At 46.0% G+C, this 24,543-nt stretch overlaps 1 protein-coding gene across 1 annotated transcript in view; it reads right to left on the reverse strand.

Moving 5' to 3' along the window:
- The window catches only part of LOC144824297 (von Willebrand factor D and EGF domain-containing protein-like), an 899,901-nt gene that overhangs the window by 573,616 nt on the left and 301,742 nt on the right, over window positions 1-24,543 (reverse strand). Inside the window, exon 4 of the mRNA XM_078683422.1 lies at window positions 15,702-15,919. Within this exon, the coding sequence (XP_078539548.1) occupies window positions 15,702-15,919 (218 nt within the window). The remainder of the gene's footprint in view (window positions 1-15,701; window positions 15,920-24,543) is intronic.

A 24,543-nucleotide genomic window follows, 5' to 3' on the forward strand; every position in this document is an offset into this window, starting at 1 on the left:
TAAAGTTCAGGAGCTAGGGTCGGACGTGAAGGATAATATTCAGGAAGTGGTGAGGATTAAACAAAGAGAGAAGGGCTTATCAGCTAGGCTGGAAAGACTGGAAAACAACTCCAGAAGGAATAACATCAGGATCCTGGATATTAAGGAAGGGGTGATAGGGGATACTGTCAAATCATTTGTAATACATCTTTGACTAAAGCTTTCCCACACATTCCTACATGTTGATTCAGCTATAAGTTTGGTATCTGAAATCCAACGGGTACAACGTGATCCATTCAAATTAAACATCAGTCGGAGGAAACCCAGAAAAATCCCGGTGAATATACAATCCTATACCCTCAAAGAAAAATATTCGGGGGCCGCCCTTAAGCAAAAAACTATCCAGGCCCAGGATCTAACCTTTAAAATTAGGTCTGACATTTATTGTGCAACAGAAGATAGAAGGTGGGATTTTGGCAAGCGAAAAGATCCTCTAAAGGAAATGGGTGCTCAAGTACAGCTGAGGTTTCCTGCATTTCATAAAGTGATGTGGGCCAATACAATGCATAATTTACAGCCTCAAGACAAAATGGATAGTTTCTTGGCCCTCAAAAAAGCTGGTAAATTGTTAAGGCACCCATCTTAAAAGTTGATTTGTGGTGATAGTCAAGTTTATCTGTGAATTTCGGTTGGTAGGTAGCAGTTCAAATTGGTATTAGCCAATAGGTAGTAAGGGAGGGTTTCCTGGGGAGGGGGGAGGGGATATCAGGGAAGAATGTGTGGTTGGGAGCATAGCGGTAAAAATAAAAAATAAAAATTGTCCTCATTTAGCACAACAGGGGTTAAAATATGTGGCCTGATCTTGAAAGCAGATGATGGGGGAATAAGGGGAGATTACGGGGAGGGGAGTCCCTGGAGATCATGAGCTGGAACGTAAACGGCCTAAGGGTTAAAAGGAGACAGTATTTGGTCATTCAATATCTGAAAGAAAGCCCTGGCAGGGTTTTCTTTCTCCAAGAGACGCATCTTCTATGGGCTGAATGCTTAGCATTATTTAATAGACAAATATGGGTGGATAAGTTTATAGTCACAGACCAACAATACTGCTCTAAGCATATTTCCATAACAATTAAAGCATACACAGGAATAGAATTATGCAAATCGGAGGAAGATGAAAGTGGGCGTTGTGGGGTAGCGGAAGTTAAAACTTGCTGAACTCTATATACCCTGGCTAGTTAATATAGCCTGAATGAAGATGATATTTCACCCCTGACTAATCTTTGTTCTAGCTTGCTTGACATTAAATCCCCCGTCATAATTGCCGGGGACTTTGAAATCCATTTAAATGATAAATTGATTAGATTTTCTCCCCACACTCAAATCACTTCACCACGAGTTAAAGTCTATCTCTTTTCCATGCTAGTTAATTTAAACCAATGTAATACGATTAATAGTGATTCTAGAAATTATTCCTTTTTCAGCAAAAAGAATGGTCACTACTCTAGGATTAATTAAGTCTTTATGGAGCTTTCAGAAGTTGGAAAAGTAAAAAAAATAGATTACTTGCCTATCCATCTATCTGATCACGCAGCAAACTGGTTAAAAATCATCGAATTCCCCTCAAACCCCCCTGGATAGAAGATTACTTTTGCAACCAGATATCATGAGTAAAATAGAAAGGGACACAGCTCACTTTTTTAATCAGAACTCAGCGTCTGCCCCAGCACATGTGGAATGGGACGCCTTTAGGTCCTGGTTAAGAGGGTCCTTGAAGTGCGCTTCGGCAGCCTGGGTCACAACAAAAAAAAGGAAAATTGCTTCACTGGAAGATCAGCTAGCAATAGCAGAAGCAAATTTGAAGTCTGGGCATATAAAGGGGGCTGATAAGAGAGCTTAGATGGGAGAGTTGAAGATTTGCAACGTGAATTTAGACTCATGATAGAGGGGAATATGCTGCAGAAATGGGAGGTTAGTAAAATGAGAGATTTTGATCAAGGGGAGAACTCTGGGAAATATTTAGCGACAAAGAGTAGAATGTGTAGGCCACGCAACTATATCAGCAAGATCTAACTGGAAAATTGGGATCAGGCTGTTGAGGATAGGGAAGGATTTGAGTCGGCCTTTACTAAATGTTTTCTGAATTTGTATCAGGAGTATTTGGTTGTAGATGAGGTTGCACTGGATCATTGGCTCTCAAAAAATCAGCTTCCAAAACTGAGCACCGATAGTCTATTATTTCTTAACCAGGATATATCAGGGAATGAAATCCTAACTGCTCTCAATAAAACCAAGAAAGGGAAAGCAGCAGGACCGGACTTGAGCCCAAATGAAATCTATTTATTACTGGCAGAATAAATTATTCCAACCTGGATAGAGTTATTTAATGAAATATTCAGGGGCATCTCTTGACTCCCGGACTCTTGAAATGAGGCTGCTATTACATTAGTTTTAAACCCTGGGAAAGATAACACTCAATTTCAGTCTTACCACACAATATCTTTCCCAAACTGTGACTATAAAATCTTCACCTGGATATTAACAGCTCAATTAAGTAAAATTGTTGGGCCTATAATCCATGAGGACCAGAAATGCTTTCTTCCAGGAGGCAGATGAAAGATCTAGTACATACTCTGATCGGGAAACAACCTTTACAACGCAAATTTTACAACACACTACCATTACAACGAAACTGTTACAACGCAACATCCATTACAACGCATGTCTTTACAACGCAACCATTACAACGAATGACACTACAACGCATACCATTACAACGCATGTCATTACAACGCAGTCATTACAACGCATACCATTACAACGCATAACATTACCATCCAACACTTACCCTACTGTTGCACCCCCTGGAGTTAGAATAGTAATTTTTACCCCTACACTATCCAACACTTACCCTACTGTTGCACCCCCTGCAGTTAGAATAGTAATGTTTACCCCTACACTATCCAACACTTACCAAACATGCAATGTAATGTTATGCGTTGTAATGGTGTGCGTTGTAAAGGTAGTGTGCGTTGTAATGGAATGCGTTGTAAAGGTAGTTTAACAATATTCGTTGTAATGGCATGCGTTGTAATGGAATGCGTTGTAATGGATGTTGCGTTGTAAAAAATGCGTTGTAATGGTATGCGTTGTAAAAGTATTCGTTGTAACGTCATACATCCCTCTGATCGGGTTAATAGACCTTGCCGCGACACAGTGTGCTCCATTATCGATAATCACCCTAGATGCCGCATAGGCCATTGATCGGGTCAACTGGCAATATATGCGCAGGACATTGGAGGCTTTTGGCTTTGATGAGATCTTCAGGGAGATCCTTAAAAAAATCTATAAAGCTCCTCAAGCCCAAATAGTAGTAAATGGCAACCATACAGCACCTGTACAAATAGGGCGAGGCACCAGATAAGGGTGCTCCCTATCTCCTGTCCTCTTTGAATTATATATTTAGCCCTTGGCCCAAAGTCTAATGCAAAATAGGGATATAACTCCCTTCATGATTGGTGGCTTCTCTAGGAAGCTTGCTCTTTATGCCGACGACTTAATCATGTTCATCTGATGCCAATGAAGCACTTCCGGAATTATTTACTGAAGTGCAGACATTTGGGAAGATATCTGGATATGAGATTAACAGTAGTAAGATGGAAGTTATGGCTTGGAACCTGGAAGCTCATGGTGTTAGGTTGTCAAAAGAGATAAGATACTTAGGAGTAACAATATTACAAAATTTAAAAGAACTCCCTGAAGTGAACTTAATGTAAGTCTCTAAGGAAGTAGACAAGCAGTTGAAAAGATAGCAGAATCTCCCTCTCACACAGTACGGGCAGACAAATCTAATTACGATGTGTCTTGCCCAAGTTCACCTATCTGTTCGACAACACACTTTTGGTGTTCAATAAGAGTCTTTTTGTAAAAAATACAGGGAAGAATCTCTGCATTCATATGGGCCGTCAAGGCAATCAGGCTATCCTGGAAAAGGCAAAAATAGAAGTTTACACATCGGGATTTGGGTCTTCCAGACTTTATTTGTATTGTGGGCACACCAGCTAAAGAACTGTAGGATGCTTCTACTTAGGCCAGATGACACTTTGGTTGGTCACGTGTATAAGCCTATGTTGGTGGACAGTGTGGAAGGGGGTTTCATGTATACATTTGGTGCCCCAAAATTCTTTTTAAAAGTTTGTCTGACGGTCGTGCAGGCTGCAGCAAAACTATGGTTTGACTGTCGCTCATGCTTGGGCATACTTTATTTCAGTGAATGAGCTCCTGTGTATGAATCCCCAGGAACAGCGGAGTGCCTTTTAGATGCCCTAGCAAAACAACTGAAAATAGCTGGGGTTGCACGTTGGGGGATATAATGGAAAGGCATAACTGCTTCCCCCGGAAGACCTGGAGGAACTTGACCAAAGACACACTATCTAGGTTTAAGTTCTATGAAATCTCCACGTGGTTTAGGAACCAGAAGTGGCATTCTCCATCCGATAATTCAGTTGAGAAAGACCTATAGGACTTAAAACCAAGAAAGAAGGAGGTATCGCTTTGGTATGGATATTTACCAGCTGCATCGGACAATGTTTTGAGACCCCCCATCTGGTCTGGGAGAATTGCTTGCCTGACAAGGAGCTGAAAAATTTATGACAAGTATCTTTAGATATACTTTAGTCTTTGATAACAGCGATACTAAAGGGGATGATGGACGGAGCGTTTGAGCAAATCAAACACTCACCCACAGTCAACTGATCTGGGTTTAATCCATCATCATTCTGTAGCGCACTCCACCACCCCAGTTCACACATGGCCACATGCAAATCAGTCTGACCCTCTGCCTCTTGGGAACAGTCCAGCCCGAACTTCCAAGCCATGTCATTCCTAGACTGGAAACAAGCAACCTGGGACCTTTTTCGGGTTCATAACCCTCATCAGCCAGGCTATCTTGAATCCAATGGCAAAGTGAGCAAGGGACCCACGTCTGGGCATACCCTTCCAACTTAGAGCGAACAAAGCGATACCAAAGGGGATGATGGATGGAGCGTTTGAGCAAATCAAACACTCACCCAAGTCAACTGATCTGGGTTGAATCCATCATCATTCTTTAGCTCACTCCACCACCCCAATTCAGACATGGCCATATGCAAGTCAGTCTGACCCTGTGCCTCATGGGTACAGTTCAGCCCGAACTGCCAAGCCATGTCTTCCCTGGGCCGGAAATAAGCATCCTGGGACCGGTTTCGGGTTCATAACCCTCATCAGCAAGGCTATCTTGATTCCAGTGGCAAAGGGAGCAAGGGACCCACGTCTGGGCAGACCCTGACAACTTAGGGCAAACAAAGCAATACCAAAGGAGGTGATGGACGGAGCGTTTGAGCAAATACGCTCCACACAGAGAAGAACCCAATCCATATGCAGGGTTAGGTGCGTAACTCCTTCAGAGGTCATGACTCCCTTGCTGAAATCACTCCGAACCACATGGCTAAAATAACACTGTTGTCCTGGAACGTCTAGGAAATGGGTACAGCAAGATAAATGAATGACATTCATACATACCTGCAATGCAGATGCTCCCACATTGCGTCCCTGCAAGAAACACACATGACCAAGGGCCTCCTCCTTAAATTGCAAAAACATTATTGTTATTGCACTGTGTACTCCAAATATGCCCACATAGCTGTGATCTGTGTCAGGTGTTCACTACCATTCAACTCTATTGAAGACATTAAAGATGTGGAAAAGTGCAATGTATTCATAGAGGTTCTATGTTTTGCAGGCCACACTTGCTGTGCAGTAAATATGCTTCAAACATTGTCCAGGCTCACTTCCTGGCAGATCAGTCCACTATCCTGCTTTGCTGGGCCCACCTCCCCAGGATCATTGGTGGGGATGTTAATCACACACTAGACTTACACCTCAACAGGTCCTCCACATAACCCAACAATATGCTGCACTGAGATGTAGGAACAATGGCTCACACATTGGTTCTTAATAGATGTTTGTATGATGTATGGAAGGCTACTCATTAGAGTACCAGGGACTATTTCTACTACTCCCCCCCAACGACCTACACATCCAGCGTAACCATTTTCTATGCCTCCCGCCTTGAAATCATTGGTCCACAATAGTGAATACTTGAGAAGAACACTGTCCAATTATACCCCCTTACTTCTGATCATTACACTGTGAAAGCCCAACCTGGAAGCTGTAGCCCACAACATTAGAAGACTCAGACTTTAGGGAACAGACCTGAGAAGACATTGTAAACTAATTCACTGATAACACTGGCTCAGCCACTTACCAACTAGTGGAATGGGACTCATTTAAAACAGTCCTCAGTGGGCAATGTTTTCAACCAGTAATTGGAGCTTTTCAAACCATAGTACGCAACCTAAACAAAGTTGAGCTCTAGAAACTGATGCATACAGGGACCATAATCTCCACACAAATTTAGCCAGAGAACAACAAGCACCACTCATTGAATCACTCCAGTCTCTGGATTACAAAGTCCACTTAGCAAAGACAGGGGACAAGTCAAACAGATCACTATACTGATTGATTAAGCAAGACTTTCCCAGATCCCACATCACTGCCACCTGCATCACTAAGAACACTATCGCTTGAACTCAGTTGAACATCCACACAGTCTTCACCAACAATTAGAGTGGATTATATGAACTCAGACTCCCTGCCCTCCAAGACCAAACCTCCTAATTCTTAGAGGAGCACATTTTTCCAATATTCCTATGGAACAGATGGACGTTAGGTAGAACCCCATTATGGAACAAGAGGTTTGCGGAGCAATTTGCAACTTTGCTACAAATAAATCTCCTGGTTTAGACTGCTTCCTATTGAGTTCTACAAGAACTTTACTGATTTTCTAGTGCTATGCCTAGCAGAATTACAGATAAACTTGCACCCTGAACACAAGAAAAGCTTTACTAGTTTCTCTCCCTAACCCTGGTTGAGGCCCTCTCGGAGTGGGCTCCTTCAGATCTCTAGCAAAATGTTGTATTCACTTCAAGAATTTTTGTAAAATATTGGCATTACAAATGATGCCGCTGATGCTGTTACACCTGACCAAAATGGTTTCATCCTGAGGAGATCCACATCACTAAACATCTGAAGGTTACACATAATTGGCTATTTGCCACAATTCTGAATCTAGATCTTGAGAAGGCATTCTACACATTAGACTGAGTCAACCTGTTTAAAGTGCTTCAACAGATAGATTTGAGGGTTAAAATGAGGCAAACGAATAAATTACTATGCAACCATCAACTAGCTTAAGTCAGATAGGCTAGCTAACATATGATGATCTGCCTGTTCAGCCTGGCACCAGACAGAGATGTCTCCATTCTTTATTGCTGTTCACCCTTGCAATAGAACCTTTAGAGATGCATATCCATGCTTTGGGCCAAGAGAGGGGAATCCTTCTTATTAACCAGACACCCATAGCATCTTTATACACAGATAAGATGATGCTTTACATTAAAGACAGTTGTCAGGGAGTTTCAGCCATAGCAAATTAACTCAACACACAGCTGAGCTGTGTCTGGCCTGGGTTTGAACTAGGAAAAAACATTTATCTTTCTCGTAATCCCAACTTGTCCAAGAAAAGATATAATAATAGAGGGCCACTAGGATGGATGCGATGCTACAACCTTCAAGTACCTGGGTATCAACATATAGCATTCGAACATCGAAATGCTAGATGGAAACCTGATAGCAGTATCCTCCATCAGAGTGCAGATAGCATTCTGAAAGACCTTACCGCTGACTTACCCTTGGTGGATTACCCTCATTAACATGGTGATGTTACCAAGACTATTACACTAGTTCAGGAAACTACCACTATTACTCCCCAAACCTTTCTTCTACATGCTCAATGGCAGAAAGGGGATTTGATCTGGAATAATGGCTCCTGCAGAGGGGCACTGTACGAACTGCGGCTCCCAGTGGAGATAGAAGGCTTGGAGGACCCTACCTTTGAGGATTACTGTAGGAAAGTGGTGTATTATGTAGTGAAGTTTGTTAGGCTTCACTATGTAATACTCTCACAATACCCCAAGGATGGACTTTGGATTCACAGTAATAAATCCTTAGCTCATTCCTGTAGTGTGGCAAAGAGACAGGCTTTACTGGAGGAACATGCATTAAGAATTTCAGAGTATAACCATGGATGATAAGTAATTGACATGACTCAAAAGAAATCCGAAACCAGTATATAAAAATAAAGCATTTTTGAAAAATTATTTTAGACATCAAAATAAAGAGAATCAGATGAGTATAATCGGAGTTAGGGATTTTATAATAAAAAATAAATCAGTGCAATTCAATATTGCAGACATTTTTGCGGTCAGTGATAAAATGCACTAGTGATAATCAGTCACTTGCAGGTCGAGTTGCAAGGAACCGACAAGAGGGGAAGATGGTGTGCCTCCCAAGACCAGGCCATCACAGTCAATTTGATTTTACATGACTCCTAGGGCCCAGCTGCGGTGTTGTTCTGGCTGTCTCTGGTACTGAAGCAGGAGCTGCAGGAGAGATAGTTTTACCATTTACCTGGTGCTGGTGAGGAACTCTACAGCTCCTTCAACCGACCACTCAGGTGGTGGGTTGAAGGAGCTGTAGAGTTCCCTCAAGGTGCAGCAATGAGTGAAGGCAGTGGTTGCCAGACTGGCAACCAACAAGCTTTGGCAGGGGCAAGATCAACTAGAAGATACTTTGACATCTTGATGTCCAGGGGAAAGCAGTAGCCACCTAAACGTGCTGGAGGTCAAAACTACATTTCCCACAATGCACTGGATCACATACTTTTGGGCAACCCCTTGGAGGGCCCGATGACCAGTGATTCTTTGATTCTGGGATGTTGTTTTCACCTGTAAAATGCAGGGAACTAGTGCCACAAGTCCAAGGGAGCCTAGAGTAGCCATTGGCTATCGAAAGAGTCCCTCTGTCTGGGGAAATCAGTCTTTGGTTCAGACTGAGTCGTATTCATGAAGGTTCTCACAGATGCAGAGTATTGCGCTTTTGTTTTGTGCAGGACAGATTGTCACAGAAACAGGTTTCTTTGTCTTTTTTGCAATTCAAATCAGAACTGAGGTTGTGGTGAAAAAATGTCCCTTAAAGCCAAGATTATGGGGCATTAGGGGTGTGGGCCGAACCCAAGTCGAAGTAGCCAATGGGCTACTAGTCCCAGTAGCTAATCCTCACCTGAGGTGACCACATCCTTTGTGTTGTACTGCCTTTACTATCCAGAACTGTCTATTATAACACGTTTTCAAAATAGCAGAAACCTTACTTAGTTGTACAGATCAGGTAGCCTACCCTAGGGGTGTGGTTAGCCTTCTCGGGTGTACACCACCTGACTACATAATTCTCCAATCTGCACAGATATTAATGTGCCTGAAGGCTGGGGAGGGCTGTTTACTCCTTTGGGAGGCAGCCTGAATGTATATCAAAGGTTGTGTACGTTTTGAAGCTCACTGCCTTGATGTGCCACTTCAGTAGCCATGTTGTCAGGGAGGGCGGCGTCACCTCCCTCCCGGCCGGGCCTTTGTGTCTGACTCATGAGAGTGTTCACACCTCCTAGCAGGGGTTCGGATCCCTGTCTTGGTGATAGCCGCTGCAGGCTGCCAGGTACAGCACGGGAAAGTCTGGGGCACTCAGGTGGACAACCTCTATGAATGCATGCTACATCACCCTGGCATTAGAGTAATGTCAGGTCTGGTGTGACAAGTGGTTTAATACCAAACATGAACTATTTCAGTGGAGGCATAATGGAGCTGGCAACCATGGGGGGTGACCAGGTACGAGTCCATTTTATCCTACAGCCACCTGATCACTTATACTAGTCCTTGATTGAAAGACTGACTATAGGGATAAATAAGCTTGGATTTATATGCCCACACCTTTCAGGTAATGCAGCCTGCATCTTGGGTTCAGGAAGCCTACTTCCTGGGTGGATGTGTCTTTAGCGAGGACTGGCATTAAAGAAATAGTGGTTTGACCTTGTCATACATGGTGAGGGCAAAGTCATGTTCGAGTAGTTTGCACTGCTTCTGTAGTCTGCAAAAGCAAGGCTGCTGTAATTTATTTACTTGGGTCACCCAGGGTTGCACAAAGTGCTTCAGGCCATAGTGACCCCTTTAACTCCCATAACCTGGGTAACACTGGTACCATTTATCATGGGCGTATAAGGGAGATAAAGTCCTTGCCAATTGGGGTTACCAATTCACATGTGCCAGTTTTAGGGAGAGAACACCTACACTTTAGCCTGGACAGCAGGCCCCAGTGCACTTTCAGAGCCATAACCATCAGCCTTGGGGCAAAACGTGGGGGTGTGACCAAACAAAAAGGACACGTTCCTACAATTACTGCTTTGCAACGTAACTACAGTGGCCTCCCAGATGGACTGCAGGTCAACTTCTACATGAAGCTGGTAATATACCCTCACATGGAGCCATGGATTTATTCTGTTAAGCTTTCCTTCTGATTGCCAGTTCCCTGACACATCAACAACCTATTTCAAGTAGTGCATGACTGTATTCGCAAGGCCCTGGCCATTTCCTCAGATCTAAAAGGGTATCCTCCGCGATCCGACTCTGCATGCTCCTCTGTTTCCAACTGTGTGTTTCTCCATTAATGGCCGAGGCATGGTATGCTTAGACATACACTATGTGGGAGACTTATTCCAAGATAGGAACCTCATTTCCTTTTACCTCCTAGTTGAACAATACATAATCCCTGCTGAAAAACAAGCACCTCAAAGACACATGGAACATAACTGAAATAGAACCAATATCCCATCCCCTATAACACACAATGTTTCCCATAGAAATAGGCAGACGACTAGTAACATAGCAGGTTAGTGCTATCCTAAACAGAACTCACCCCCCTCTTGAACAACTGTGTACCCAATGGGAAACTGATGCGAGGTGTACCCTTTAGCCAACAAGAATGGGACTTCAGACTATCACAGCCCTAAAAGGTTCCACGGAATTCCAGATTTCACAGAGCTTAGCTAACTCTGGCAAGGTTAGGGAAAAGATATGATATGCTAATACTACCAGCCTTGCTGTTGAAATGAAGCTGAAGACATTAAACACATGTTCTGGGACAGCCCCATAGCTACCACCATCTGACTTGAAATAACTACTATCCTCTCCCATCAGACAGGCCGCAACACCTTGCAGTGCCTAGAAAGTTGTATCCTTGGTCTCTACAAGCGCCCCTAATCAGGGAAGGTTAACAGTTGATAGCTAGACCTGGCCCTTCTCCTATCAAGGTACACACTCTTCCAAGCGTTGTTTACTGGCATGCCACAGTAAAGCATTAGTCTCATGCTGAATTGATCTGTCTCTGTAGAAAGATGAGCAGAGGCCTCCGGAAACGTCCTATAGAAATACAGTGGGGCGAGACTTTATCCACATTCCAAGACCAAAATTAGGATGGCACGATTCTCCCTTGAGGAAACCCCCTCACGATTCCTGATGCTAGTCGTCACAACAACCATTAATTGTTCTGTTTCTTTGCATGTAACCCAGCTTCATCATTATAATAGTGTCCAAACGACCACAGGAAGCAGAAGGACGACACACACTACCCCATGGTACAGGCTTCCACGCTTACCAGATCTGGTATTCTGGGCTCCCAAAAATAAGATTAGATCCAGGACATGGTCCCAGCGAAATACTGTATTCACAGACCACAGGCCAGGTAACAATTCACTTTATTTTTTTTTATATTGCTTGTTCTATTACTTTTTCGTTTTACAACATTGACACATTCTCTATTTTTGTAACTGCAGATCCAATGTGATTCCAGTTTCTGGACTTCCACGGCCCATCTATTACAAAATATAGCAAAGTATTCTGTCATGTCTGCATTAAAAATATTTCTTGATGTGTCTAGATAGATGAACGAATAACTTGCATTTTTTCAACAGGGATCAGCTCATCCTCGTCACCCTTTTACCACAAAGATTTCTTAGGAGAGTAGTCCTTCCCAATCTCGATGCGACTCAAATCTTGCCTTACATTACAAGTAGTATGGATTGAAGGTACAAAAATTGCCTTATTTCATAATATGAATGTAGTCTGACCATGTATCACTGTACTTAATCAGCAGCGTCTTCTCACTTTCGACACAATTTACTTGGGGGTATCCCTTCCCTAGCCCTTGTTCCTTAAATATTGCTGTGGTTTGCTGTTTGGGTTAATTCGCTTTAAGAATCGGATGGCGAGGGATTACATTCTGCTCCTGTGCTGACACAAGGAGAATACACTTTCACACATACATTGGAAGCGAAGTGCGGCTCTCATAACCGGTAGAAATGGTACATGTGGGCAGCAGTTGCTAGCAGACACTTGTGGAGGGGAATTTCTATTCGCAAAATGGCACCACCTTGTAGCCTGGAGGTGTCCGCATGGAGTTGGCATAGGCCCATCTACCAGAGGAAAGCTATAAATTCAGGGTCATTAAACGAATGTTTCTTTAGCACCCTCTTTGGGTCGTCTTCTATTGACAGTGGTCCTCAGCCCTAGATGTTTGTTGACATTGCCCTCTGTGTGCACCCCACTTCTGCCGTCTGTGCAGTATCTCTTCCATGCATCACCAAGCATCAGTGCCACATGCTCACCAGAATAAAGGGGATATCAGATTATATGGTCATTCAACCATTCATCTCTCTGTTGAGGTCTGATGCTGAAAAACATATAGCATACTATTACATCTGCTAATGAGTTTGAGAGGCTGCACCGTAGTGGCATAGCTAGGGGGGGTGGGGACGGGGGGGGGGGGGGGGGGGCAGTCCGCCCCGGGCGGCACTCTTTTTGTGGACGGCGAAGGTGAGCAAATCGTGTCTGTCAACTACCACCATCCCTTTGCCCCCCGAGAACAAGTCGTCAGTTGGCCGCCACATCCACCCCCCACCCTGGAACAAGTTGTCCATCGACCACCTCTCCCCCGCTCTTACCTGCAGAACCAGGCGGCAAACTTAGGGGTGACCCCTGGTGGCAGTAGGTCTAGGTATGCCACTGTGCACCAGATGTCCTAAAACGTTATCAGTACTGTAGTGGATTGTAAAGTTGCATACATCCCCCACTTAAGGCACTGTCACATTAAATAAAGCATTTCTTGTGTTATCAAACTTTCCTAAAAAACATACCACCCATGTTAAATAGTTATGGCGCTGCCCCAGTAAACTTTCGTCAAACAAATATGAATAAACTGTTCAGTATATTCTCATAATTCTGCCTGTTTTTACATTCTGCTTCGCTAGTACAGTATCACGTTAGTATTGTTGTTCTTGTTCATGTGTCCTGAGAATATATGTTCCAACAGTAAGGTGTCCCAAAGGGAATATTTGTTTGTCGAAAGTCCATTGTGGTACTCCATCCCTTTGATTGTGGGGTCCCTTTCTCTTTTACTAGAGTTGCCCTAGTAAAGTCAAAGCAGCCATTTCGAAAAGTGTTGCTACTATTTTATTCAAAATATAATTATTTTGTTGAGAAGCGCTGCTAATGTCCTATTAAAAGTATAACAGTGTTGCCTCATTCTTGAACTGTTTCTGACAGAACGTCCTCAATCTATTTCTAGTGTGACTGCAGTTCGCTGGTTTCTTTGTGTCAAGAGTTATTGCCAAACATTGGAAATGTCCATGGTCTATCCTGGATATTGGTGTGAAAGCCTGGTCACTCTCACATGAGTAAGAGAAGGATCATTAGGATTACAGGGTGCAGTGTTGCTTGACACATGGTTCAGTGCCCTGGGTGCCTATGCCAGTTTCCAGAGGCCATACGCCTCTCTACTGCTTAGCAATAGAGAACTTGGCCTGGGTGCATGCTGGTCGAAAAGACTGAATTTGCCTGCTTTATACTGATTCCCGGAGAGATGGAGTCTTAAAATGTTGCTCAGATGTGCATGGATTAAAAGATTTGGGGCCCGATGTAGGTGACCATTACCGGTCGGTAACGGCCGAATTCGGCCGTTACCGACCGGTAAATGGGTCATTGAGATGTAGGGGACCTTTTTTACAGAATCGGTAAATTTACCGAATCGGTAAATTTACCAATTCTATAAAATACCGAATCAGTAATTTTACCGATTCGGTAAATCTCACATGTAGGTGGCACTGCAAACAGTACCACAGGCCTTTAGGAGTCGGTATTTCACCACCCAATCCAATTGGGTGGTGAAATACCGAATCCAGGTGTGCATGCACATCTGTGCATGCACATCTGTGCCATGTGACACACAGACATGCCCTTAGGGCATGTCTGTGTGCCACATGGCACACATGCCTGTAATTGGGGTGCCAGAGGGTGTCAAAGTGACACCCACTGCACCCTTGCAAAATTCGGTATTTACCGATGTGGTAAATACCGAATCGGTAATGCCCATTGATTCCTATGGGCTTCAATGCCCATAGGAATCAATGGGCATTACCGATTCGGTATTTACCGAATCGGTAAATACCGATTCCTTCCGATTCGGTAATTAATTACCTACATCTGCCCTCCTCTTTTTTACCACTTCTTAAATACCGATTCGGTGTGAATCGGTATTTAAGAAGTGGTAAAAAAGATTTACCTACATCGGGCCCCAGGTGTTTGGGTTCTTCGTTTCTATCAGATCTTGTGCTGACATGTAGTGTTTGCTGGCTGTCATGTGCTATGAAGACTTGGTGTGCTGCTAAGATGAGGGAGCTCAGGTTACTGTAGGTGCACCAGTGCTTGAAACTTCAAGCGCCCCACAAAGCCAGCTTGTTTCCTTCCCACCTAAGAAGTCTATGCTCAGCACTTTCAAGAAACCATGCTAGCATCACTTGAATTACTTGCACTCCATTATCAATCCTTTCGTTTTTCGTTCATCAATTTTCTTTGAATTAAATGTTTATTGATCAAAATACCTTTATTCACCTTTTATTTGTCTCTGAAACCTATCCACTGTTTACCATTGTGATATATCATTTCCACTTAAAAATACAACATTTTCCAGAAATCTTTTGACATTTTTAAATGAAAAGTGTTTAGAGGGAAGACACCACAACAACTATTTGTAGTTGCTTTCCAAAGCTAAGCCTTTGTTTTGCTTGCAAAGACAAAAAGGCCCTCTGTCAAACCCCGGACCAAATAATTTGGCCCCTGAAGAAATGTTTGCGAGTACTCATGCATTAGAGGGATGAATCAACAATGTCTCTATTGCACTGTTTAAAATAAACCCATTGGTTGTGAGCATTTTAATTAAGGAACAAGATAAAACATTGGCCCTAATTATAAGTGGTCATGTTTAATACCCGGAGTTCCCCCACTCTGAATTACGATTACCGAGTTTATCATTGTTTTAGTGAAGAAGAAATAATGGGATTATCATTTTTGGGCGAACACATTGAGAAATAAAGCTTGTCAGGCTGATTCCTGCATGTTTCCACGATATTTCACCGAAGGACAGAGGCCACTTTAAACAGGCGAAATCTCAGACTGGAAATTCATTCACCAAGAGTGGGCCGGTTGAATTTATAATGAATCTATCATTTCGTTGGGACCTATAAATAATATCACGGACCATCAGAATTACTAGACTACTCGTAAAAAGGGCCATTGTCTTAAAAATAAATGGAAAATATCACAGATCACATTAAATTCATTTTCCTGCTCTACCCTTCGGAATGAAGTCCTTTAATGATGAAATATCTAGGTGTAGGTTTCACAACAGACCTTTGCTTCTTTTGGCGAGTAGCCCTTCCATAAAGATTCGCCTGTTTCCAGGGGCTCAGCTTTTATGTAGCTGACACGAGTTCCGTCTCGAGCAAAATCCGCCACAGCTTTCAGTGTCAGGCTGAAGGCTGCACAGCCCGTCCCTCTGCAAGGCTTGGACATCAACTCCACCTGGCACGATGAGAGGGCTATGTTTGGCACCGGAGGCAACGAGCTGTCTAAAAATGCATCAACAATTAATTTCATGAAAATACAAGAGTATATAGAAATCATCAGCAAACATAATGTGCGGCGATATATACCTTCTCATTTACAAGACTGCATGATTCACATATATAGAATTCAAACCTTCAGGAAGAGCCTCAAGACCTGGCCTTTCGGGTGACCCGGAACTGCACCCCTCTCCCCCCCCCCCCCAGCCCCAGCGCCTTGAGACCCTCACGGGTTAGTAGCGCGCTTTAAAATACCCTTATTGATTTATTGATTGATATGTAAACATTATTTCTTAATTTTGTTAGAAAGTATTCGTTTTATAGAGACTGAGGGCAGTGGCATAACGAAACTTGAGCCCCCCCCCCCTGCAAACTACATGGAGCGGGCCCCCCTCCCATCCTCCGTGCCAGTCTAGAGCTCTCAGGCCAGTGACCCGCCATACTACAGGGGATGCCATGCTATTGTTACGCCACTGTCACCAATGCAGCCAATATAAGTAACACTGGATGGTGGAGTCAAAGGTTGGGCTTAGTCTGCCAGCAGGCTGTCATAGGTGGTGGTCGGATGCATGACGTTACAACGCATGCTTTTACATCGCATGCCTTTACAACGCATAGCGCTTTGGGGTGCTGGATAGTGAATAGTTTAATTTACTATTCTAACTCCAGTCCCCGTGAACACTAGGGAAGGTGTTGGACAGTAAATTAAACTTATTCCCTATCCTAGAGCGCCCCCCAGCGCAATGCGTTGTAATGGTTTGCGTTGTCAAAGTTGCGTCGTAAAGGCACTGCGTGGTAAAAGTTGCGTTGTAAAGGATGTTTCCCGTGGTGGTCCATTCATTACAGGGTCCCTGCCATCAGTAGGCTGGGGAAGTTTGCCCAATTTTAGGTGGGTTTCCTAATGCAGACTCCTGTCATAATATACAACATCCGGCCCACTCATCATTCAGTTTTGACAAAAGTGCATCCACTGCTCCTTCTCGTTTCCGTTACATTAGACAATGTGACAATGCAGTATTTCAAAAGCAGATGTAACTACAAAGAGCACATTTTGATAATACATTTTTATTAGTAGACAATAGCAATCTTAAGAGGCATTGCATAGCTTCATATACACTGTGACCCCAATTCCATCACAGTCTCTCTCTCACTCTCTCTCTCTCAGTGAGTCAGTCTCTCTCTCTCTCTCTCTCTCTCTCTCTCTGTCAGTCAGTCGGTCTCTCTCTCTCTGTCAGTCTCTCTATCTCTCTCTTTCTGTCAGTCTGCCAGTCAGTCAGTCTCCCTCTCTCAGTCAGTCAGTCTCTCTCTCTCTCTCAGTCAGTTTCTCAGCCAGTCAGTCTCTCGGTCAGTCAGTATTCGGTCTCTGAGTCAGTCAGTCTCTACTCTCTCTCCATTCTATCTCTCTCTCAACTCTGTCCACTCTATCACCACTGTCTCTCTCTCCACTCTCTCTTCACTGTCTCTCTCTCCCTTCTCTCTCTCTACTCTCTCTCCACTCTCTCTCTCTCTCCACTCTCTCTCCACTCCCTATTCTCTCTCTCCACTCTCTCTTCTCTCTCTCTCCACTCTCTCTCTCCACTCTCTCCACTCTCTCTCCACTCTCTCTCCACTGTCTCTCTCTCTCCACTCTCTCTCCACTCTCTCTCCACTCTCTCTCTCTTCTCTCTCTCTCTCTCTCTCTCTACTCTCTCTCAAATCTCTCGAATCTCTCCACTCTCTCCACTCTCTCTCTCCACTCTCTTTCCACTCTCTTTCCACTCTCGCCGCTCTCTCTCTCCACTCTCTATCTCCACTCTCTCTCCACTCTCTCTCCACTGTCTCTCTACACTCTCTCTCTCTCCACTCTCTCTCTCTCCACTCTCTCTCGCTCACTCTCTCGACTGTCTCTCCACACTCTCTCCATTCTCTCTCTCCACTTTCTATCTCCAATCTCTCTCCACTCTCTCTCTACTCTCTCTCCACTCTCTCTCTCTCTCCACTCTCTCTCCACTCCCTATTCTCTCTCTCCACTCTCTCTTCTCTCTCTCTCCACTCTCTCTCTCCACTCTCTCCACTCTCTCTCCACTCTCTCTCCACTGTCTCTCTCTCTCCACTCTCTCTCCACTCTCTCTCTCTTCTCTCTCTCTCTCTCTCTCTACTCTCTCTCAAATCTCTCGAATCTCTCCACTCTCTCCACTCTCTCTCTCCACTCTCTTTCCACTCTCATTCCACTCTCGCCGCTCTCTCTCTCCACTCTCTATCTCCACTCTCTCTCCACTCTCTCTCCACTGTCTCTCTCCACTCTCTCTCTCTCCACTCTCTCTCTCTACACTCTCTCTCGCTCACTCTCTCGACTGTCTCTCCACACTCTCTCCATTCTCTCTCTCCACTTTCTCTCACCACTGTCTCTCCACTCTCTCTACTCTCTCTCCACTCTTTCTCACTCTCTCTACCCTCTCCCTCCACTCTCTCTCCACTCTCTCTCTCCACTCTCTCTCCACTCTTTCCCTCCACTCTCTCTCTACTCTCTACACTCTCTCTCCACTCTCTCTATCCACTCTCTCTCTCTCTCCACTTTCTCTCCACTGTCTCCCTCCACTCTCTCTCTCCACTCTCTCTCCACTCTCTCTCCTCTCTCTCCTCTGTCTATCTCTTCACTCTCTCTCTCCTCTCTCTCTCTCCACTCTCTCTCCCCACTCTCTCTCTCTCCACTCTCTCTCACACTCCACTCTCTCTCCACTCTCTCCCGCTCTCTCTCTCACAAAGTAGTGTGCGTTGCCATTGGCGTCCGCAGAAATGTTTCTAGGGGGGGCACATTTTTAACTTCATCACCATCCCCCTTGCACCCTTCTCCCCTCTGCCTTGCACCCTTCTTGCCCACCCCCTTGCACCCTTCTCCCCCTCCTCCTTGCACCCTTCTCCCCTGCGGCTTGCACCCTTTTCTACCTTGCACCATTCTCCCCTCTGCCGTGCACCATTCTCCCTTCTGCCTTGCACCCTTCTCCGCTCTGCCTTGCACCCTTCTCCCCTTTGCCTTGCACCCTTCTCCCCTCTGCCTTGCACCCTTCTCTACCTTGCACCCTTCTCCCCTCTGCCTTGCACCCTTCTCCCCTCAGCCTTGCACCCTTCTCCTCTCTGTCTTGCACCCTTCTCCCCTCTGCCTTGCACCCTACTCCATCTCCGCCTTGCACCCTTTTCTACCTTGCACCATTCTCCCCTCTGCCTTGCACCATTCTCCCCTCTGCCTTACACCCTTCTACCCTCCCCCTTGCACTCTTCTCCCCTCTGCCTTGCACCCTTCTCCTCTCTGCCTTGCAACCATCTCCTCTCTACCTTGCACGCTTCTCCCCTCTGCCTTGCACCCTTCTCCCCTCCGCCTTGCAATCTTCTCCTCTCTGTCTTGCACCCTTCTCCCCTCTGCCTTGCACCCTTCTCCCCTCCCTCTTGCACTCTTCTCCCCTCTGTCTTGCATCCTTCTTCTCTCTACCTTGCACCCTTCTCCCCTCTGCCTTCCACCCTTCTCCCCTCTGCCTTGCAGCCTTCTCTCCTCTGCCTTGCACCCTTCTCTCCTCTGCCTTGCACCCTTTTCCCCTCCGCCTTGCACCCTTCTCTACCTTGTACCCTTCTCCTCTCTGCCTTGGGCCCTTCTCCTCTCTGCCTTGCACCCTTCTCCCTTCTGCCTTGCACCCTTCTCTCCTCTGTCTTGCACCCTTCTCCCCTTCTGCCTTGCACCGTTCTCTACCTTGCACCCTTCTCCCCTCTGCCTTGCACCCTTCTCCCCCCACCTTGCACCCTTCTCCTCTCTGCCTTGCATCCTTCTCCTCTCTACCTTGCACGCTTTTCCCCTCTGCCTTGCACCCTTCTCCCCTCCGCCTTGCACCATTCTCATCTCTGCCTTGCACACATGTCATCTCTGCCTTGCACCCATCTCCTCTCTACCTTACACCCTTCTCCCCTCTGCCTTGCACCCTTCTCCCCTCTGCTTTGCACCCTTCTCCTCTCTACCTTGCACCCTTCTCCCCTCTGCCTTGCACCCTTCTCCTCTCTACCTTGCACCCTTCTCCCCTCTGCCTTGCACCCTTCTCCCCTCCCCCTTGCACCCTTCTCCCCTCTGCATTGCACCCTTCTCCCCTCCCCCTTGCACTCTTCTCTCCTCCGCCTTGCACCCTTCTCTCCTCCACCTTGCACCCTTCTCCTCTCTACCTTGCACCCTTCTCCCCTCCCCCTTGCACCCTTCTCCCCTACCACTTGCCCTCTTCTCCCCTCTGCCTTTCACCCTTCTCCCCTTTGCCTTGCACCCATCTCCTCTCTACCTTGCAACCTTCTCTCTATCTTGCACCCTTCTCCCCTCCGCCTTGCACCCTTCTCCCCTCCGCCTTGCACCCATCTCCTCTCTGCCTTGCACTCATCTCCTCTCTACCTTGCACCCTTCTTCTCCCTACCGTGCACCCTTCTCCCGTTTGCCTTACATCCTTCTCCTCTCTACCTTGCACCCTTCTCCCCTCCGCCTTGCACCCTTCTCCCGTTTGCCTTACACCCTTCTCCCCTCCACCTTGCACCCTTCTCCTCTCTGCCTTGCACCCATCTCCTCTCTACCTTGCACCCTTCTCCCCTCTGCCTTGCACCCATCTCCTCTCTACCTTGCACCCTTCTCCCCTCCACCTTGCACCCTTCTCCTCTCTGCCTTGCACCCTTCTCCTCTCTACCTTGCACCCTTCTCCCCTCTGCCTTGTACCCATCTCCTCTCTACCTTGCACCCTTCTCCCCTCTACCTTGCACCCTTCTCCCCTCTGCCTTGCACCCTTCTCCTCTCTACCTTGCACCCTTCTCCCCTCTGCCTTGCACCCTTCTCCCCTCCCCCTTGCACCCTTCTCCCCTCTGCATTGCACCCTTCTCCCCTCCCCCTTGCACTCTTCTCTCCTCCGCCTTGCACCCTTCTCTCCTCCACCTTGCACCCTTCTCCTCTCTACCTTGCACCCTTCTCCCCTCCCCCTTGCACCCTTCTCCCCTACCACTTGCCCTCTTCTCCCCTCTGCCTTTCACCCTTCTCCCCTTTGCCTTGCACCCATCTCCTCTCTACCTTGCAACCTTCTCTCTATCTTGCACCCTTCTCCCCTCCGCCTTGCACCCTTCTCCCCTCCGCCTTGCACCCATCTCCTCTCTGCCTTGCACTCATCTCCTCTCTACCTTGCACCCTTCTTCTCCCTACCGTGCACCCTTCTCCCGTTTGCCTTACACCCTTCTCCTCTCTACCTTGCACCCTTCTCCCCTCCGCCTTACACCCTTCTCCCCTCCACCTTGCACCCTTCTCCTCTCTGCCTTGCACCCATCTCCTCTCTACCTTGCACCCTTCTCCCCTCTGCCTTGCACCCTTCTCGGGCCCCCCTTACCCTCCCTGCGGACGCCCAAATGGTGCGTTCTAACAAGAGTGCTTACCTGAGGGCACCATGTTGCTGCCTCATCCCTTCTCATATGAGCTTTGCCCTGGAGAATGCTCTCTATGGGGGCCCCCACTCCCACCCTCTTTCCAGGCCTCGCATGCTCTGACTGAAGAGAAACAATGTAAGTTGTTACATTGTTTCTCTTCAGTCAGCGGGAGGGACTCAGAGTGGCTGCAGACAGCCTGCACCTGCTTTAGAGGGAGAGAGGCTTGCTTTAGCGCAAGCCTCTCTCACAGCTCTCAGAAGAGCTGAGAGGGCCGGGCCCCCTTCATTTACTGAAGAGAGTGGGGCCCCCCTACCGCAGGGGCTGCAGGGGCGTTTGTTACGCCCCTGACTGAGGGCCAATTCATAAAGAACGTCTGCAATCATTCTGCAGGGTCCGCATTTCATGTCTGGATCTCTACAATTCCGTCCTCAGTGCGAAGACTCCGCCAGGATTGTGGAGCCTCTTTGTGAATCGGGCAGACAAACATGTCAGTCACGGATTGTACATATCCAACTACTCATCACCTACACAACAGTTCGAAGAGCAGAGAATAAGGAGGTGCCTTATCAGCTCTGTGCTTTTGCACAATTATTCTAGATTGTTTCTAATAGCGAGAGATGGCGCTCTGCAACACATTTGGCAGTGAGTGGGTTACAATCCTATCACTTAAAAAAATAGTCTGAAAGTAAATGAATTTTGGAAATTCATGTAGGTAAGATCTTTATCTTTTGTTAACACATATTGTGATATAGAGAATGATTTAGTGTTTGGTGGACGGGATACCTATCACAAATGCGACCGATATGCCATCCGCCATATTAAGTGCCTTAGAATATAATGTAATATGGAGACAGTGGGGCAGATTTACAAGAAACTGACGCATCTGTACAGATGCGTCAGTTTTCCTGAGCCTTAATGCGAAACCCTTGCTCCACCATGTATGTGCCTATTTACAATAAGGTGCACATTGGCCCAAGGATTGAAAGATGCGTCAGAAATTCGGACAATTTTTTTGTCGCAAAAGTCACGCATTGCTGGAGTTGTGTCGCAAGCTTGATGCATTTCCAGCAAGGCATGGGGAGGCCTATTTCCAATACACTGCATCACTCCTTATGCCTGCTCCAAGCAGGCGTAGGGTTTTGACGCAGTGTCGTACTAAAAGTGGCGCAGTGAAATTTTGTAGATTTCACTGCGTCTTTTCTACAAGGCTTTCCTGCATATGAAAATCCACATTGCATACATTATCCCTAATCCAGGTATAATGTGGCGCAGGGCTTTACAAGGTGACGCATCTCCCTAGATGTGTCACGTCGTAAATGTGCTGCAATGTGGCGCATTGTGTAGCAAGGGGCTTGTAAATCTGCTGCAGTATCTAGACCAAAATGGAGTACCCTATCTTTCAAACTCTAACTCAAGACCCTAGTCTTAGGTCTGCTATGCTGGCCCAGGGGGTGCAGTTTCCATTGGTGCAGCAGGTGCAGTGACACCAGGGCCCAAAGTTCTGAGGGGCCCATCGAACGGTGAATGTTACAGCATTATATCATTGAAACAACTGTTCATGGTGGCCCATTTCCTCCCTTTTACTGTAGCCCATGACACACTTACTGGGTAGGTCTTGGAATTAGGGTTTCCAGATCACTCAGGGGCATATGTACAAGCCCCTATTGCCACTGTAATGTCACTTTATGTGATGTTACTGTGGCGATAGGGGCCGTGCCTTATGTACAAGGCAGCGTTAAGCACACTTAACGTGGCTTAACAGTGCCTTGTACATAAGGCATCCTTTCACGCTAACTTAGCGTGTAAGAAACGTGCAGTGGGTGTTGTGATGGACGTTCCACCGCATCACCCATTGTATTTGATGCTGCCCCCTATGTACAAGGATGGCGTACATAGGAGGCAGTGTCAAAATAATACCAGAAAAATCCTTGTCTTAAGTTGGCGAAATGAGGAGAAGTGAATTATTTCTCCTTGTTTTTGTTTTTACCATGTGTGCTGTCTTGTGCAGCACACATGGAAAAAGTAAAATGCGATGGTTTGTTTATGTACAGGAAGGTGTCCCTTTTAAAAAATGCCATTTTGTAACTTTTATGTGTGCTGCACAAAGCAGCACACATTAACTTTACAAAATGGCATTTTAGGATTGTTTATGTGCAGGAAGGGACACCTTCCTACACATAACCAATCCTCCCCTGCACAAAGACACCCTTGCATCGGCGCTTAGTTGTTAAACCTAGCTCCATCGCAGGCGGAAACGCAAGGCTGCACCACATTCTTGTAAATATGGTGCAGCCTTGCGTTTCCGAAGTGGCGGAGCGTGTCATTAAGCCACATTAGCTCTGTTGTTTCTTCTTCCTTTTTCACTTTACGTATCATTAGGAAGGTTTCCCGCTTCTTTTCTCCCTCTGCTTTGAAACTGATTGTCATGGCCATGATTTTATCCAAAATCGATTATGGTAACATCATCTATAACGGCGCACCGGCCTATGCACTCCATCGTCTCCAGCTGGTGCAGAACCAGGCTGCCCGCCTGGTACATGGCCTACCAAAATTCCATCACTCCTCCCCTCTGCTCCTCGCCCTTCATTGGCTCCCAATAAAGCAAAGAGCCCTCTTCAAACTTGGCTGCCTTAGCTTCCAGGCCAGGGCCGGCACCGCCCCTGCCTTCATTAATACAACCATCACCAGCTATCTCCCTGTCAGAGATTTGCGCTCCTCCTCTAAATCCCTCTTAGTTATTCCTCGATTCAGAAAGAAGCGCTCCGGCGGCCAGAAGTTCTCGGTGCTTGCCCCTATCTTTTGGAACTCCCTTCCACCCTCCATCAGATCCCTGTCCTCTTACACAGAATTCCGTAGTCATCTTAAAACTTTTCTGTTTCAACAAGCATTCAGTCTATAACTCTCCCCCCTCACTCATCTGAAATCCTATAGCGCCAAGAAACTGACTAGTGAACGTGCGCTTTACAAACATCTCAAAATTCAAATTCAAATTCAAGGAGGCTAACGACACGCTCCTCCACTTCATTGTACATATCCCCCCCAATGTCTGAATGGTCAAGGTTTTAACAACCCAATGCAATCTGGCAATTGCAGTACTGTTTCCTTTTTTGTTGATTAAGCAGGCCTAGACAGCGGATTTGTATAAGGAAATGCCAGGATTAAAGGGTTGTTTTTTTCAAATGAAATTAAGTGTTTTGGTAGCTTGAATTTGGACTGCTCTGTTT

Source organism: Lissotriton helveticus, chromosome 3_1 (genome assembly GCF_964261635.1).
Source record: "Lissotriton helveticus chromosome 3_1, aLisHel1.1, whole genome shotgun sequence".
In the NCBI taxonomy this organism is placed as follows: Eukaryota; Metazoa; Chordata; class Amphibia; order Caudata; family Salamandridae; genus Lissotriton; species Lissotriton helveticus.